This window comes from Dendroctonus ponderosae, unplaced genomic scaffold (assembly GCF_020466585.1).
Source record: "Dendroctonus ponderosae isolate FM_Combo_2020 unplaced genomic scaffold, Dpon_F_20191213v2 Dpon_F_20191213_87, whole genome shotgun sequence".
Taxonomy (NCBI): Eukaryota; Metazoa; Arthropoda; class Insecta; order Coleoptera; family Curculionidae; genus Dendroctonus; species Dendroctonus ponderosae.
Window position 1 is genome coordinate 37,994 of NW_026019086.1, and position 18,396 is coordinate 56,389.

The window sequence follows — 18,396 nt, forward strand, 5'->3', positions numbered from 1 at the left end:
TTTAAGCACAACGGTTGATTACATCCTGGTCCGGTCCATTCGGTGGGTAAAAAGAAGAAAAGACCTTTCGATTATACTCAAAATTCTGCAAACGGCAGGAAAACAATAGAATAAAACAGCGCTTATTTCGTCTCGTTCAGCCGTTTAAAATATTTGGATGCGCAAGGAAATCATCAGATAAGCTTTCCATTTTACAAAATAATTTACTGAAAATTTCAGCTTTATCAGCATCTGACTGAGTTTTTATAATCCAAGAAACCAGCCATTCATAAATATTACTTATTTCCAGCTTTATTTTCATAGATTTGCTCTCAATAAACACAGCATAATTTAGACCGAAAACCATAAGCACATACGTTTGAAAGTTCGCCGTTAAAACAAGTCTGCACCGAAATTTATCACCACTTTTAGTTGTCACGTGCAAATGTATGCGACAAATATTTTACGATGCCTAAAACTGACACCGAAATTGAATTTTCCATTTTGCATAAATCTATTGGGAAGCAATTCTGCAAGACGTAGGTACGTTTGAATAAACATGCATGTTTAGCTATCGATAATGGGCGCGCATATTGAATCCTCATAGAGCTTTAAAGCGTTTTGCTGTAAAAATATAAGCACTATAGTATACTCGATAGATACCGTTAAAGTTTTCTTTCCAATAAAGTTTCCAAAGCACTTAGTTCGTCTATACACAAAAAGCAAAAATACATACATTTTTTAGGAAAAAAATTGTTCTAAAAGCAGACAAGAATAAAATGCAATCTTAAGAACTTCTAAAACTTAGTTGCGATGGAAATCTTCAGACTGTTTTATATCGAAAAGCGCAAGCAGGTTAAGCAAATTTACATAGATATTCATCTAGCAAACAGCCAAGTGAGCATCAGCCATTAAGGGCTCAATTGCTCTATAGGCAGTCGCATTAGTTTCCTCAATATTGGAAGCTTCCTTCTAAACAACCTGGAGGAAATCTAAGAAAATAAGCTGGTGAAACTGGGTATTAAAGAAAAATTAAAAAGTTTGTAGAAATTTGTCACTTCAAAGAACTTTGCAATCTTCTAGCTTCTCTCGAGTAGACACTTTTTTCATTTGATTAATTCAACTACAGTTCTCTTACAAACTTAATTTACTTAGCACTTAGCAAAGTAAATGAGATCGCAATTTTAAGCAGAAAAATATAATTTGTTTCCCACTGTTCTGCTTATTTTTTAATTGGACCTCAAATTATCCTGCATAGCTAAGAGAGCATCTCTGATGATTAAAAGTAAAAAATTGCTAATTCCAAAGTGCTTGTCGAGTATGCCCGAAATGAAACAGCTTTGATAATTATTTTGATTTCAATGTTTTCACCCGCACATTAAGCTGGGCTGGAGAAGTTTTTGAAAAAGCAAAAGTTTCCCCATTTCATCAGAACAGTCTTGACAACTTCTTGATGTGAAGGATATTCTCTACACCCCCAGTTTTAGACATCGACAGGGATTAAATTTTGCATCTCCAACATGACACAGAGTGGAATGTGATGGCTTCCGCCACTTCTTTTACTTGAAACAACGTTTGGAGAAGGAAGCGAAGTTCAGAAGTATGTTTTCTGTACTCTGGAATTTGCAATATTTTCAAATATTCACCTTCCTTCTAAGTTGTCTAAGTTGAGGCCAAATGCTAGAAAATTACAGGTGAAGTTGATAGTTTCTCCTTAAAGCCAAGATTTCACAGAAACACTTCAGTAGAAAGGAACAAATGGACCGCCTGCCAGTGCGTTTGCTGCACTTGAATCTACACATTTTCCTATTGTTCTCCCGCATTATCCGACCCAAAAGCTTAAACTTATGTTGCGCCATTTAAACCCGCTCGTCCAATGCATATATTCCGACTTAGTCTTTTTGCTACTTGAAAAACAACCGAACTATATCGACCAAAGTATTTGTTTATGAAGCGCGATTTCTATGGAAATTTGCTCATATATTTCCAGAAATGTGGATACCCTAATAAATTGCCCACCCATGAATTCGGGAAGATCTAAAAATGCGATACTGCTTGAACGAGACTGAAATGAGCAAATATTCCTATAAGCTTCAAAACAAAATTTACAATTAGTTACTCGATTTGTTTAATCTTTTCCTATGAACATTTAAAAGTACTTTGTGAAGATAATTATATTTGGTCTGAAAAGATCCCTGGATGGCAAGCACTAAATCTTTCATTATATGTGTGTTTTGGCCAAGTTTTACAAAAAGGACATTTGAACGGTGTCCAACTGGCACACTTGTTCGCATATAAATCTGCTGCACATGCAATTTCCGTTTGGGTATTGATTGAGCTTTAACTCTTGTCCAAAATATATTTTTCGCCTGGAGCGAATTAAGCTATTGTGTCTCAATAGTGCCACCAATTCACAAAACAGCCCTCTTATAAATAGTTCATTGGAAGTCCGAATCGTAAATCCTCGAAGAAAACCCTCTTTTCAATTTTTATTGGTCGTAAACGTGAAGGGATCTGTTGGGATTTCGAAAAGCCGCTGAAAAGTTGAGTATTTATCGCTTTAAATCGAAAAAGTCACAGCCTTGAGCCATTACGATCGAATTGAACTCATCAGTGAGCATATAAATGTTAGATTGCTTCAGTTTTGCAAAATCCTTAAGTAAATATGCACATTTCCGGACAAGGTCCAAGTAAATTTGGTCCAAGTAAATTTGGGCGCCACAAGGATCAATTGCGGTTTACTTAAACTATGTTGGAGATTTTATTGTCCTATCAAAAACACATGTGTATTCAATGCGTGCTAAGCAAGTTTTGTCATTCCTGTTTTATGTAAGGCTGCCAGGACCATTCGGCTGAAATTGGGATTTGCCATTTTAGAGCTTATAGCATTGTGTATCTCCTAGCCGGATAGAGGCCCAATTATATTACTTTTAAACCGCAATGTTGCAGATGTTGTACTTTGTTGAAATATTATTTCTATTTGGAGCATTTAACTGAAGTATTCGGGTCTAACATTAAATGATAACGACATCAATATATTGTACTGCATTTTATCTTATCTTGACTGTTCTTTGTCGAATTAAGAATTAATTAATATTACATAATGGGATGATTAGAAAATTGTAATATTAGCTTTATCTAGTTTTCTGTGAAGAATATCAAACGTCCAGGTTTTCAAGCTTTTTTGGGCCTAATTTAATTGTTTGCGCTTTTTTATCATCAACGCTTTGTTTCTTACTATTTTTGGCCCTGATGGATAAAAGCTTCAAAAAGTAACTAGCAGAAAATTGAGCTCGCGAGATTCACTAAACTGTTTATTCAATTCACTTACTGAAGAAACTGCTAAAAAGGAAAAGACCAATAAAGATCTTCAACATAAACTTAAATTACTGCACGAAGAAAACATTATAAATGAAGTAATTAATGAGTTTCTGTTTGCTAAAGAATGGCTCAGATTTGCATTCGTATTTCTAAAAATTCTAGCTTCCAGCTAAAACCTGTCTGAAGCAACAAAGTCAATATGGAGTAATAAAAAAATTCAGAACCCATCCAAATTTATTCGGATGATAAAATATCACGTGATTATGTGGCAATTACCCTTGGCTGGCTCATGTTGCCATTAATCAAAATTCAGCAGACAAATAGCTTTTTTGTATGTATGATAACAGCAAACTAGACACACGTACTATTAACCATTTTCTACTGATGTTTATGACTGGCCATATTATAATTTTTCAGATCCTCTTGCACCGAAATGATATTGTGTATCTTCAAGCTAGATAGAAAATTTCATATTTGCATGCAAAGTGCCTTTAGTGACAAGAAGCTTAACAGAATCTGAAGCAGAGCAGTGTTCACATGTTGCGTTTTAAATATATATAATCAAATTTACACAGAGTTTTAAGGATTCTTTCGTCATGTAAAATTTCCAAATTAATTTCTTTAATGAGAAACGTGCTTAGCAGAATTTTTATGAAAAACTCAAACAGAAAATTTTGAAGTTCTAATCGAACTGATCTTTTATTTATCCATTTTTTATCAAATACACTTGAAAGTCTTGTAGCATCCGAAGCAGGGAGGGTCGCTTTGAGTCCATTACGCCTTTTAAGTTCTTAATGGGAAGAAAATCTTTTCTAGCGGCCCCTCTGGTTCTTTGACGGCTTTAGTAACGTAAAAGTTATAACCTACCGCACGAAATAGGGTCTTCAGCCTTAATTGCATTTTTAGAACGCCACAGTAAAGACTGCATAAACGGGAGTTATAAGACTCAGACTAAGACTAAGAGTAAGAATTCTCATTTAGAAACGGCATAAATTGATACTAATTTGCTTTCCAAATTGTTTGGGCAGTTAACTGAGTTTTCGTCAGATTTTAACATGCAAAACCAAATAAGTGAATTTACTGTTCGATTGGATTTGTATTTCAATTACACTTGTTGCAGAATTACACTACACATGTATATAGAGGAATTTCAAGAAATTTTAGCCACTTACACTTGCATATTTTTTTCGTTATACTGTATTGGAACTTTATTCGATTAAAGAACACACGGGTTATGAAATGTGCATCAATAAATTATAATTCACTATGTTTAGATTAATGAACACACGTTAGGAAAACGAAATCAAGAACATTCTTAACCGCCTATTCCAAGCTTTTTATTTTTAAACTTTGATAAATTGCGAGAATTGAGAGATGAGCTAGGTAACTTGTAAAATCCAAATAATCCAGCCTGATGAATTTTAAATATTTTATATTTCCTTGGATGCTAATTAATAAAAAGCATAAAGTTCGACTGCAGATTATTTACTTAGGAAGAGGGATTTTCCGTTGCTGATTTAATTAAAGAACCAGGTCGGATTACCTGAGTCTTTTTTAACACGGAATTAAAAATCGTTCATGAACAGATCAAAAAACATAAATTGTGTTGCATCATTTTGAAGATGTAGTTAATTAAAGTGCTACAAGCATTGATAGCAAATGGGTAATAACACATTATGTCTAAGTTAATTAATATTTTTATTAAATGAAAATAACTTATAAATTCTAGAGGCCTAAACAAAGAAATTAAAAAAATTAGTTATACAGAAAACGTATTATAAACCTGAAATTCAGCATCAAATATATTTCTAAATATTCTCAGCTTTCCTTACTTGGACCGTTCTGGAATTTTTTATATACTTTCTAATTGTCCTTTCAAACTCAGCAATATAAAATTTGTCGTTCTCGAGACGTTCAAAAGATTCTAAATATGTTTATTATTTTATACTTGAATTTAGGGAAAAACGCTTTAACTGCTCGACAATACTAATATATTTTTTTGTAAAAGCCTGGCAAGTTTTCGATGTAATTTAATTTTGTTTTGGGTTCCGTTGAAATTTTCCAACTTTTATGATCATTTCAGGTTAAGAACAGCTCGACATTCAGTAGAGGTTGAGTTTTGAATAATTTCAATTGAAATAAAAAATGTTTTAATGAAATATTCTGCCAGTGTCGATTTTTTGTCGATTCAAAATATTTCCATGTTTTTACTCCATTGATTGATTAATACCGCCTTAACAATCCTCGTCAGATTAGGCAAATTAAGAGCCTTCTCAATACGTTTAAACCAATTTTCGTGAATCTTTAACATTAATTTAAAAAAGTGCAATAAATCTGGAAACTTACGCAGAAGTCAATATCCAACACTTGGGCTTGCAGTTCAAGCAAATTATGCACCGGAACGTGCAAACCACTGAAACTCCGGCTTTCAAAATTTTTTGGCGCCAAAAATATCCAGTTTAAATCGAGATCGCACAGCACATTTTGAGGTCCGTTGATACTCACCCTCGCATGCCATCCGAACGATTACAGAACACGGGAGATACTGGAGCGCACAAGCTGCGATGTCATTTTGTTTTCACGGTCGCGTATTTACAGGCGCCATATTATTAATGATTGAAATTTTTCAAAAAAAATATTGCCTCATGTGTAGTTCCTCAATTTCCTCAGCTATTTAGGGGCAATATTTATTTAGATGTAAAAAACTTTGGGTCTACAGAAGAGCGTTTTAATGGTACTGGATGGAACTCATTCATCTTAATCTTCAAAAGTTCAATGGAACTATTTTGCGTTTTTAACATTTGCTGAAAAATTGTTAAAATATTTCATCAATTTTCCGAAGCTGACTACTTAGATTATTTGTAGTTTTTTGGAGACACTGTCTTGAATAATATTTGAAAAATTATTTCAAATTGTTTCAGACCTCTTACATCTACATACGAGCATTCGAAATTACATTTTGTGTGCATTTTGGCTGTGCTTTTTTTTCTTTTATAGCAATGAATTGAATCAACTAAATATGTAATCTCAGGTTTGAACGGCAAAACAGAAATCTGAAGACAGAAAGGAGACAATTACAAAAAAATAGAAGAAAAAAATTAATAAATTAGAAGAATCCTATAACATATAATATGTTACGTTGTGTTTTTATAAAATGCTTATCCGTAAAACATATAAAGTGTTTGAGTCCATAATCAGGGATTGTCGCTTAAAAATAGTACCCAGTTAAAAACAGCTTAAAATGGATCAAAATTATTTTTTTTTATGTTGAGAATGATGTAAAATGTGAACTATTCTGAGGGGATTGATGTTTTTTGAAAAATCGACTTCAACTCCTAAGACAATTTTGGGTCCAAAATGCAAATTTTCCATATGCGTTTTCTAGCTCATTCGATTCTTTGCGCCCTAAGTAGCTCCCAGTATGCATGCATAAAGTGTTTTTATCAATTATAAGAAATATATCGTCAGTTCAGTATTGCGACCGCTCAAAAATTGTTTTAAATGGGTCAAGAATGGCGATTATTTATGATCTCAAGTTTCTGGATTGTTTTTGATTAAGCTAATAGCATTCCCCGCTTCTCTTAGACAAAAAGATGTAAAATTAGATACTTTTTAAGAAACTTTATATTTTCGAAAAAATCAACCTAAACTGATGAAATTTTGGGTCAAAAATAAAAAAATTTACATCCCGGTTTTTTTTATCTCAATCGATTGTTTCCGACGTAAGATGCTTCCAAATATGTATGTACAAAGTATTTGGGCCAATAATAAGAAATGTTTCTTCGGTTAAAAATCGCGATCACTCAAAACGGTTTGAAATGAACCAAAAATTTCTATTATTTTGAAACTGAAGCTTCTAGAGTACTTTCCAATTGGCTAATAGCATTCCTCGCTTCTCTTGGACATACATAATGCTATAATATAATAAATAATAACATAACTTATATTTTTGAAAAAATCGACCTCAAGCACTTATGAAGTTTCGGGTCAAAAAGTAACATAAACATACTGTTTTTTTTGCTTAATCGATTGTTGCCTACTTAGGAAATTCTTTAATAGCCATGTACAAAATATTTTGGGTCAATAATAAGAAATATATCGTCGGTTAAAGATCACAACCGCTCAAAATTGTGTCCTGAAATGGTCCAAAAAGTCGATACTACGTAATCCTGCCTTGCTTCTCTTGGATAAAAATAATGTTTACTTCGAAAAATTTTGAGGGGCTAAATATTTTTTGAAAAAATCGACTTCAACTCCTTTCAAAAATTGCGATTAAAATTAAAACTACACCTGCGAGCTTTTTGCTCTCAATGGATTGTTTCCAATCAAATAAAATTCCAAAGAAAACGTCGTCGATTGAACAATGCAACCGCTCAAAAACCGTTTAAATTAGGGCAAAAATGACGCGTGACTGTGTATTTCAATGCGCTCTAATCCAAACTAACTCAAATCAACACTAAAGATTTGTTATAATGAACAGAACGCAAATTTCTCTTTAGAATATCAATATTTCTGACTGTATATTTGAAACGCATCCTTAATCAATAAACAAACAAACTAAATTCGTGCTGGTTTTTGAGTAGAAAGTGCCATTTTTTAATAGAAAGCTTGCACTCCAATTGACCCAAAGTGACCGCTCGCTAGTCATTCGGATTAACCAGAACAAACAGGAAAATTAAAATGACGCTCTTATCACCCTTTCAAAATGAAAGCTCTTTTTGGACGTCGGATTTTTCATACACTGTTTCATAGCTTTATCAATGATCGGTAGATAAAAGCACAGTCGGTTTCTACTTCCAGCCTCGTTATTTTCCATGCAGTAATGGGTGTTATGATAGAGAACTCCAATCAGGATTTTAGAGCTTATTTTCCATGAAGCTCTTTTGATGCTGGGGATTTTGCGATTATATTTCAAGTCGAGTGGAAATTTATTTCTTTTGGAGTCACGTCATTAATAAACATTTAATTGTTTGAAAACTTCCACAATTAAATCTGAACACTTTTCGCACAATTATTATATTATATTCATCGATATTTGCATAAAAATACTTCAAATTAGCGCTAAAAGTTGCCGAGATGCAGCGCAATTTTTGGAGGCGGCAAATTGAGGAATTTGCCCTTTCATTTTCAGAATACTTTGAAGCTTTTGCTTCCAAAAGTCCCCCAGTTTTGTTGACTTAGGTCCACCCAAATCTGGCCGCAGCCTCTGTTTATTTTCTTAGCTTAAACAAATAAATAAATGTAATTTAAAATCCCTTTTAATATTGGCTATATCGGTAAATACTCAAGCGTCGCATCAAATGTATTCACTGCCTCGATCAACCCGAATTTTTCCTTTATATTAAAAACCCCCAAAAATATTTTTTCACTTGGGCGTCGCATTGTTGGAATTATTTTCCCTACACCGAACTGTCTAGAAATTTGCTTCATTTATTTGGTCCCATACGGCATGATGGAAGAAGTGAAACTTTGCAAACTACATCAGTTTTTGCAAGACAAAAATGACTTTCAATTTCCTGATTTTTTTTGAAATACTGCTTACTAAAGGCTAACTTCCACGAATTACTTTTATTGGATTTGGAATAAGCTTTATAAATAAACAATTTGAAATTATAACTTTAATCAAAACTCTCTTGAAAAGTTCTAAAAAAAGCTGGAAGGGTTGCGTAAATTAAATTTTCTGATATAAGAGAGAAATCTAAAACTTGTGTTGAAATGATCCCACCTGAAAAATCCTATCGTTTGAGCTTCTGTCGTTCTTTTAAAATTTGCGGAAATCTTCAACACACATTTCAATTTGACTGGACAATGTATTTCGCATACATTAAAATTACCCAGTTACTTGTACGGTTTTTTTTGTATTTAGTTTCTATTTTTTTTCTGTCCCATTGTGAGGCAATTTATGAACAATTCGTAGTCGCGATTATTTATTTCACTAACAATCCAACTAAATTAGGTTTATATCGTTATCCTAATCAAAAAATAAACACTGTTTCGATGATGACTACTAAACGGCAAATTTGTGAATAGTTTTTGATCTTTGCATGAAACGCCTTTTTTGTGCAAAGCGATTGAAGCGTATGGCGAGTTCAAAAAAATCTATAAGAAGATCAATTAAAAGAGATATTAGGATCGTAGTAAATTCTCTAGATATTAGTGATTTAATTACATTATTACTTATTTGAGATAGAAGCAGGATAACAGATTGTTTAAATAAAATATTAAAATATTAAGTAGTAAATCGAGACACAAGACAAAAATAATAAAAGCTTTGTTACGAAGAAAAGTGAAAAATGAAAAATTAAGAAATTTCAAAAAGATGCCTATTGAGAAAATATTTGTGAGGAGCAGTCAATATTTTCACGTTAAGATGTTTCTACGTGGGAGTTTTCTGAAGATAATGTTTTTGATCGTTCCAAACCACATTTGCAAAATATGTGCTCAATAGCAAACTTTAATTTTGTTATGAGTGGTTTGTGCATAGCGAACTTAAATTTTGTCATAATTCTGTCTATAATTATTAGGCATCATTTGGGAAATTTCGTTTTGTGTGTCTTTAGATATTTAAAATTTAATTACTAATTTATGTCGTCAAAATATTTGAAAAAATGGTTTGCCTTGTGAATACATTTTTAATTAATATTAGAATTGAAAGCACAATTAATTGAATGAAACCATAAATACATTTAAATAAAAATGTTCAAAATCATCGCAATCATTGTCTAAAAACAACAAAATATGAAATTTCATCTTTTCAAAAATTCGTTAATTTTAATTGCAATCAAAATGTCGAAAGACAGATGTCCATATCAATTAAGGTTTCAAAAAAATTGCATAGCAGTGGTCAATTAAGAAAAATATAACCCACATTTTATCAGAAAATCTAGAGCACATTCCGAAATGGTTACAACACTTTCAATTTCTTTCTTACACGATTATCGCATAGAACTAGCATAGTTACGCATTTTTGTCTGGTGAATGTCTAGGTTAAATGTCTGATATAAAAGTGTGACCGGGTCATTTATTCGTCAGTTCAGTACTGAAGCTGAAACAGCCAAATCAACCAAATCAAAAATGTTCGCCAAGGTAAATAAGTTTCCAGCCCAAACAAATTTCAGTGCTCATTTATTTCAATTTTCAGATCTTCTTCGTCTCAGCTCTTGTAGCTGTTTCCCAAGCAGGAGTTTTCGAACTCCCATCGGTCAATCACGGCTACGCTTCAGTACCAGTCCATGGACATGCTGAAAGCCAAGACTACTACGCTCCTCCCAAGTATGAGTTCAACTATGGAGTACAAGACCCTCATACCGGAGACCACAAGAGTCAACACGAAATCCGTGATGGAGATGTTGTAAAGGGTTCCTACACTGTGGCTGAACCCGATGGTACCTTGAGGACTGTCCACTATACTGCTGATGACCACAATGGATTCAACGCAGTAGTTGAAAGGTCTGGACATCCAGTACATCCAGCTCCAGCTGCCCACAAAGTTGTTGTAGCTGCCCCAGCTGCCTACGCCGCTCCTGCTCAATATTACCATCATTAAGTGCTAACTAATTAGGGAAAACTTATTTATTTATTGTTTTTAATAAAGATTTTAATTTTTACGAGACTTTCTTCAAGTTATACCTACCATCTTGAAGCGCAAATTGCAAGAATAATCATATTTTCCACGAATCGCCTTTTGACTGTAATTGTCCTTCATCGACTGCTACTAACTGCAAGTAAATGCTTGATGGTCTGTATATTGCTAGTGAAACAAATCATACTTTCTCCAATTATCCAGCTGTACTTGCAGCAGCTTTATTATTGTTCTTTTACTGCCCTTGCATATGTTCCGTCATCGCAGTTAAGTTGCATTTTACCATGTTTTCTACCGAGATTTCTGTTGAAAATTTAAGTTGTTTATATTTCCTGTGACTCTATAACAACGTGTGAAGAAATGCTTATAATTTTTAGTATTTTTTAAAGGGAAAAACGTAAGTTATTCGCTTCATCATGACAAAAAGGGTTTCTGAATTATTTTTATAAGATATGTACAAAAGACGAAAAATACAAAACATTGCAAAAATGAATATCTCAAATCCTACAACCAATAGGAACTTGCAAGTTTTACAGTACGCGTAGCAAATATATACGTCTATACATTGACAAAAAATTGCTCAATTCCAGATAAAACCTCAATTTTCATACGCCTTTCACCTTAGGCGGATTTGCGATATATTAGATACCTACTTGTACACCGATTTCTAAATATTCGGGGCTCAAAAGCTTGGATTGCCGGTAACTTCAAATGTATACAGTTTATACAGAAAACAGTATACAAATGGAAAAACAATGTCGCAAATGCAGGCAAAACCTTATTTTTTTGGGCGCCTCGAAATATATACGATACTTTCGCAACTAATTTTCAAAAATTGAAATCTCAAGAACGAGAGTAAATGGAATAGTCTGCGAATGTAGAAACAATTACTGAAATTCATACAAAAAAGGGTTTTTTACTAAAGTTTGACTTTAGACCGAAACGTGATAAACTAGGCACTTGCAAGCCTATTTATAAAACTTTGAAGTTCCAAAATCAGGACAAGTAAGAACTTGCAATTTCTACCGAGCACGTAGAAAACATCAATCTTCAAATCAAGAAAAAATTGCTAATATCAATGCAAAAGCAATTTTTTCAGAGACCGATAAGTTTAGGCGGACTGGCGATGCAGTAGACACTTGCAAAATTTCAAAGCTAAAAAGTCACGTTATTTAGTCAGAACTCAATTTAAAACGCGTTTGTTCTTCCGTCGTTAAAAGATTGATGTTGAATGATTTTTCTAGAATATCAAGACACATGAATATGACCTGAGAAAATCGCTAAAATTCCAGGTAAAGAAATTCCAAATAATTAGCTTATTCCCAACTAAATGTTGTGAAAATTATACATTTTACTGCAAATTAGGAGAAAAATGTTTTCATCACGCTTATAGTTTAAGATCAATTTTTGCTCCACTGAATACTCTTTACAATGTACCATCTCATAAAAAAATTAAAACACTCATTTTCAAAGATTAAAAATTCAAAAAGCAGAACCGGTAAGAACTTGAAGAAGCTTAAGAGAAAATTGTTTCAATACTTGCACACCTATTTGAAAAATATCAAAACTTGAATATCGGAACAAAGATAAACTCGAAATGAATAGGGGAGGAACCAGAGTTTCTAGTAACTATCAATCCGCGAATTGAAAAATCGTTCAAATCCATGAGAAACTGATTTTTCAAGTGTTCTTTACCTTAGAAGCACCCTAAGATATATTGGACACTTGAACATACATTTGAAATCATTCAAAGCTCAAAAAGTAGTTTAAATAAAAACTCAAACTTTCTCTAAGGTACATAGAAAACTTCAATTTACTAACTGAGAAAAAATATCTCATAATCAAGCAAAAGCTTGTACTTTAGAAGCCGATAAAGTTAAGCGGACCGATTTACATTATACACTTGCAAACCCATTAGCAAAATTCAACGCTAAAAAAACAGGATAAATAGGAGCTTTGCAAGATAGCGCCACCCTCCTACACAAATTTGAGTTATTCAGTAACAACTCAATTTAAGGCGCGTTTGTATTTCCAGTCTTTACAAACTTGATGAATGAATGAATTTTATATATGTCGTACAGAAATATGACCTAAAATAAACCATTGGGTTTTCAAATACTCAGCTTTTGTCCAACCATATTAACCGACAGACTTTTTTTTTACTGTACGCATCCATTAAGAGTCTTTGTCCCAATAAAATTAAATACTCTATACACTTTACTATGTATATTTTCTAAAGCAGCAAAAGCAAAATGTTCATTCAAAGACCGCTAGACTAAAGTGAAACAAATATGTTATCAATTAAACTTTTATTTGCAATAAATTAACTACACCTACAATAAGAGAATCCATGCTTCAAACCTTCCTTACAAAATTTGAGGAATATTATGGCAAAATCTGTATTTTCAATGTGAAACCACCCAATCACAGCTATTTAGTGGTGGTAATATTGGGGTGCAGCAGGTGCAGCATATTTATACTGAACAGGAGCAGCTACTACGAGCTTAGCGGGTGCTGGAACATGAGCAGGCTGAACAGGGTGTCCAGACCTTTCAACTACTGCATTAAATCCATTGTGGTCATCAGCAGTGTAGTGGACAGTCCTCAAAGTTCCATCAGCTTCAGCTACGCTGTAAGAGCCCTTAACGACATCTCCATCACGGATCTCGTGCTGACTCTTGTGGTCTCCAGTATGGGGGTCTTGAACTCCGTAGTTGAATTCGTACTTGGGAGGAGCGTAGTAGTCTTTGCTGTCATAAGCGGGCCCTTGAGAGTAAGGAAGAGGGATGGATGGAGCGGCGTATGAGGCTACAGGGGCTGATACTGAAGAATAAGCTGAAGCATGCCCATAGTCGACGTAGCCAGCTTGAGCTACAGCTGCAAAGGCAACAACGGCAAATACCTGCAATTACAGAAAAGTTAAGTTGGGGTTTTACACAAAACACTGCCCTTACTTTGGTGAACATTTTCTAGCGATGTATTAAATTCAACTATACCTAAACTAGATCTTTGGACCTTTTTATATGTTATTTGAATACAACCCACAAGGTGTGAACTGATAACCCCTCCATAATTTTTTCGGTTACTTGTCCTCAACAAAATTGCGATTTGAAAGTATTTTAACTGATCCGAAAATTTGACCCAGATATATTGTTTCGTGGGTTTACCGCTCTGGGTTACAATTTGTATCGTGATCAATATCAGCTTCTGTTGTTAATGAGCCTGATGTTTGTATTAACCGTTCGACAATTAATTCTGTCCAAAAGACGTATTTAATTCATTTTTTAGATGTTGTAAGATGCTAAGAAAAATACAGCTTATTTTTTATAGTTCTATTCAAATCTTAACATGAGTAATATAAGTCGTGGACAGGGGATTGAGCGGGAAATTTCTGGTCCGTACTAAGCGGAAACCATTTAAAAAAGCTACCAAACGGCAACTTCCGTTTGAGAACTTATTATTATCTAGAAACTCTTCTACTATCGAGTCTGATAAATCTACAGAAAACCTTCTGAGTGTTATTCCCTTGGAATCCAACTCTCGCCAGCCTCACAAGTTCGCTTCAATTCTTTGTTTAACACTCGACTGTCTATCGTTATCTTGGTATGTTCCAAAACCGCATTTTTTGCGAATGAATAATATTTTTATTTCTGGTAAAAGTAGAAACTTAGATGTCCAGCCTTAGACACGTTCTATATGTTTGAAAATCAATCATGTGTTAAAAATAAAAATAAAATAATTTATTGAAAACGATAAAAAAATTTACATGTTTTTTGTGCAACGAGAGCAACATGAGTCTGTAATATAAGACGTGAGGAAAATCTGCTTTTTCCAGAGACAAATCTTTTGAGTCAAAACACCAAACGAAAATGTTTTTACAAAAATAAACGTTCTTCTCGTCTCAAGTTTTGACAAAATTTGCCCGATCTTTTCCATTCCTTTTACCTGATCTGAATGAACTTGAAATGAAATTAAAGACTTTTTTTACAATTCTCAGATTCCATACAGAATTATTCAAAATTTCAATTTAAAACCATTTTTGCTTGGATTTTGAATGGAATGTATATTTTGAGAAAACTATATTATGAATCTGTAATTGGGAGCTCATTACCTTCCATATGAAAGAAGTTTTCTCAAGCTCTTCTAATGCCAGTCGTCTCAAATACTTCGGACTCACTACGATCTTAATAATATAATCAAAAACATGTCCGAAGATCCAAAGATGCGAACATTTTCAGCATTTTACGGTCGCTAAGAGTTGTCTTTCAATGTTTTCTTTTCGTGACAGATTCTCGTGTATAACATGTTCTGTCGGCCGAATATGAAGCATTTTTTGTGGCGCCACATTTCAAATGCCTCCAGCTGGTTCATCGTCCTGACCTTTAGAGTCGACGTCTCCACTCTATATCTGTCGTTAAATTGTGCAATTATTTATTATTTTTAGCAAATGGTTGCTGTTGATGAATGTTGAGCAATCTGGCCAACCCACTAGGTATTTGTGCACTTCATTTATTTAAATATAATCATTCATATATTGTTGCCCAAGCTTCTTTCGTCTATCTGATGGAGTTAATTATACAATTTTATTTACAATGTATTATTGTTTTTGGAACACACTTACAGGCTTCCTGGAAAACCATTTTAAATGTATGTGCGCCTAAAACATTTTTTTAATTTCTTTTAGAAAAGTCTTCCTCTTGTTAACACTTGAAAAGATTTGATGTGAACACTGAAAAAGAAAACGCAAGAGTGAAACACTAGACACCGTTATTTTTCAAACAGTCAATCAAAAACTCAATATTTTGTGCATAGGCCAACCCATACTTTCACTGAATTTAGTTATTGCAAATGTATAAAATTGAGCAACAAAAAATCTTTACCAATTTTTTTGAATTTAATTATAAATATTTTAAAACGCTAAAGCATCATATTCGGACCGATTATGAAAGTAAAAATCAATTGAGGCGAGATTCTGCTTGTAAGAAGATAATTAATCATCGACACAACGGAATAAGTTTGTCACGCATTTTCAACAAAAACCGATGGTTTTTTCGTTTCTTAAACATACCGACATATCTAGGGTGCTAATGCGAGAAGAGAAAAAAGCTGAATGATTTGGCGAAAAATAGAGAAAAAATTATTAAAATACATTGTTTAAAAACGTGTTAGAGCTTCCATTTGTTTAATTATTAAGTAGAACGCACAAAATAGACCGGTTATAGAGTATTTGTACTTAACCGAAAAAGTATTTTAATTACACAGCCAAAATTCGCATTTTGGGGCTTGTTTGAACAAACTGGCGGTAATAAAGCAAATGATATTTTAATGCATTTGGCTGTTAACAGCAGCATTTATCAAATAGAAACACGAGCCAGTGAACCAGAAAAAATGTATTTGCCGATTTTCAGCTACAAATGTTTGGAAAACATAGATGTTTTCAGGCATATCTCCTGCACGCGTGTCTAGGGCAGCTTTCATTTATCATTTAATTTAATATGTTTGAAACCGCTACTTTAGGATGCGCTTGATTATCAGCAAATCATTTAGTTATTTTTACTCTTTTTGCTTTTAATTAAAAATTTGTTACCCGCATTTGCTGATGGCCATTTTTCAACTCATACGAACCCGACGAAATTAAAGCGAAATGTGCAAGTGAATTTCGACAGCATCCAAAATTGTTTTAAATAATGGCGAATTAGGGCGAGCGAGGCAAAGTTCAAACACAAAGCTTTTAATAAGGGAAGAGAAGCATGTCCTACCAGCTGCCACAAGCAGCAAACTTAAAATATCGCGAAATTCACCTGGATAGGAGACTTACATGGAAAAACCATGTGTTTTCTAAGAGAAAACAGTTGAGTTTTACTTTCGATAAAATGCACTGGCTTATCGGTCGATCTGAAAATCGATGCCTTAATTGCGTCATTCAAATAATCGTTTTTTTCTACCATTACAAAAACTGAGCGGAAACTGCATTCAAACTGCAATTTTTCAAGCTTCCCGGTAGTCCTTATTTGTTGCCCAAATTACTACAAGCGGCAATTCCCAAAATGAGCTTTTGAATATATGAAACTTGCAACAAAATTCTACAAACCAAACAAAGACAGATACTTAATGCAGATACTGCAAAAATATATTAATTGCTTCTGGTATATACACAAAAATAATAAATAATTCACACATCTCCATCGTTCGGTACTTCACATCGCAATTATCATCATTTTCTAGATCTTTGGATTTAATGGTGGTAATAAGCTGGGGCAGCGTAGTGAGCTGGGGCGGCGTAGTGAGCTGGGGCGGCGTAATGAGATGGGGCGGCATAATGAGCTGGGGCGGCATAATGAGCTGGGGCGGCAACAATAACCTTGGCTGGAGCTGGAGCTGGATGGACTGGATGTCCAGACTTCTCCACCACTGCGTTGAAGCCATTGTGGTCATCAGCAGTATAGTGGACAGTCCTCAAGGTACCATCGGGTTCAGCCACAGTGTAGGAACCCTTTACAACATCGCCATCGCGAACTTCGTGCTGAGTTTTGTGGTCACCAGTATGGGGGTCTTGGACTCCATAGTTGAATTCGTATTTGGGGTGGGAGTAGTAGTCTTGGCTTTCGTGGGCTGATGGGTATCCGTGGGAGTATGCAGGGGCGGCTGCGTAAGCGGCAACAACGGGGGCGGCTACAGATGCGTAGGAGGATGCATGACCTCCGGAATAGTCAACGTATCCAGACTGGGCAACAGCCACCAAAGTAGCAATGGCAAGAATCTGCAAAAAACATTTACAAATTAACTGTATTAAAACAGCCTAACTGTAAAAGGAAACTCAAGTTTCATGTAAACTCTGTCGTCTATTCCAGACCACTTTAATAGCAATGAGAAGCAACCCTATAAAAGGTATTACGTCTAATTCTGAACGGATTTTCCAATTTTCACTCTACACATTAACTCCGCTCCCAAAATTCACATTAATCATCAGCACTTCACAGCAAAACCAACCCAACAATAAATGTCTACTTACTTTAGAGAACATGTTCGTTACGTTTCAAATAAGTTGAATGTAACTCTAAGTTAATATCGCCCCATTTATATAGTAACATAATTTCCCATATAGTGCAAATGAATGGCCCCACCACAACATTTGACCTAGCCAAATTCCGATTCGAAAGCTTGAGACAATGCATCTGAATTTTATGGGAATTCGACCTAGATAGTTGAATTTTGTTTATGCTGTTTTGCATTAATGTTACGGTGTTATGTGTTCTAATAATTTTTTTGTCAACATCTACTTAATTATAATAGTTTATGACTTTTTAAAAACTCTCTAGATTAAGATCGAGAAGAACCTACAAAAGCTTCTTATGTTGACGAGTTTTGTTATTTTTTTAGTGGAATATTGCTTCAAACGAGCTTAAAGCTAAAGGCAAAACAAAGTATTTTATGTGAAGTCAAGCACCTTAACTTCATTGCAAATTGGTCCAGGAAGGGCTATATTTACTTGAATTTTATTTCTTGTTAACTTT

At 34.1% G+C, this 18,396-nt stretch overlaps 3 protein-coding genes across 3 annotated transcripts in view; 1 reads left to right on the forward strand and 2 right to left on the reverse strand.

Moving 5' to 3' along the window:
• LOC125505553 (5-hydroxytryptamine receptor 2C-like) overlaps positions 1 to 5,836 on the reverse strand; it is a gene marked incomplete at its 3' end in the record, with an annotated part of 43,769 nt that extends 37,933 nt beyond the window's left edge. The window contains exon 1 of the mRNA XM_048669551.1: positions 5,647 to 5,836. The remainder of the gene's footprint in view (positions 1 to 5,646) is intronic.
• A 4,444-nt stretch (positions 5,837 to 10,280) lies between these two features.
• On the forward strand, positions 10,281 to 10,905 carry LOC125505552 (cuticle protein 7-like). Its single transcript, XM_048669550.1, has 2 exons — positions 10,281 to 10,386; positions 10,442 to 10,905. The coding sequence occupies exons 1-2, from the start codon at positions 10,375 to 10,377 to the stop codon at positions 10,844 to 10,846; spliced, it is 417 nt and encodes a 138-aa protein (XP_048525507.1). The 5' UTR covers positions 10,281 to 10,374; the 3' UTR covers positions 10,847 to 10,905.
• A 2,271-nt stretch (positions 10,906 to 13,176) lies between these two features.
• On the reverse strand, positions 13,177 to 17,948 carry LOC109546671 (cuticle protein). The gene is made up of 4 exons (XM_048669552.1): positions 17,895 to 17,948; positions 17,124 to 17,642; positions 13,837 to 13,851; positions 13,177 to 13,784 (listed from the first exon to the last, which is right to left on the reverse strand). The coding sequence occupies exons 1-4, from the start codon at positions 17,904 to 17,906 to the stop codon at positions 13,317 to 13,319; spliced, it is 1,014 nt and encodes a 337-aa protein (XP_048525509.1). The 5' UTR covers positions 17,907 to 17,948; the 3' UTR covers positions 13,177 to 13,316.
• Between the last annotated feature and the right edge of the window lie 448 nt (positions 17,949 to 18,396).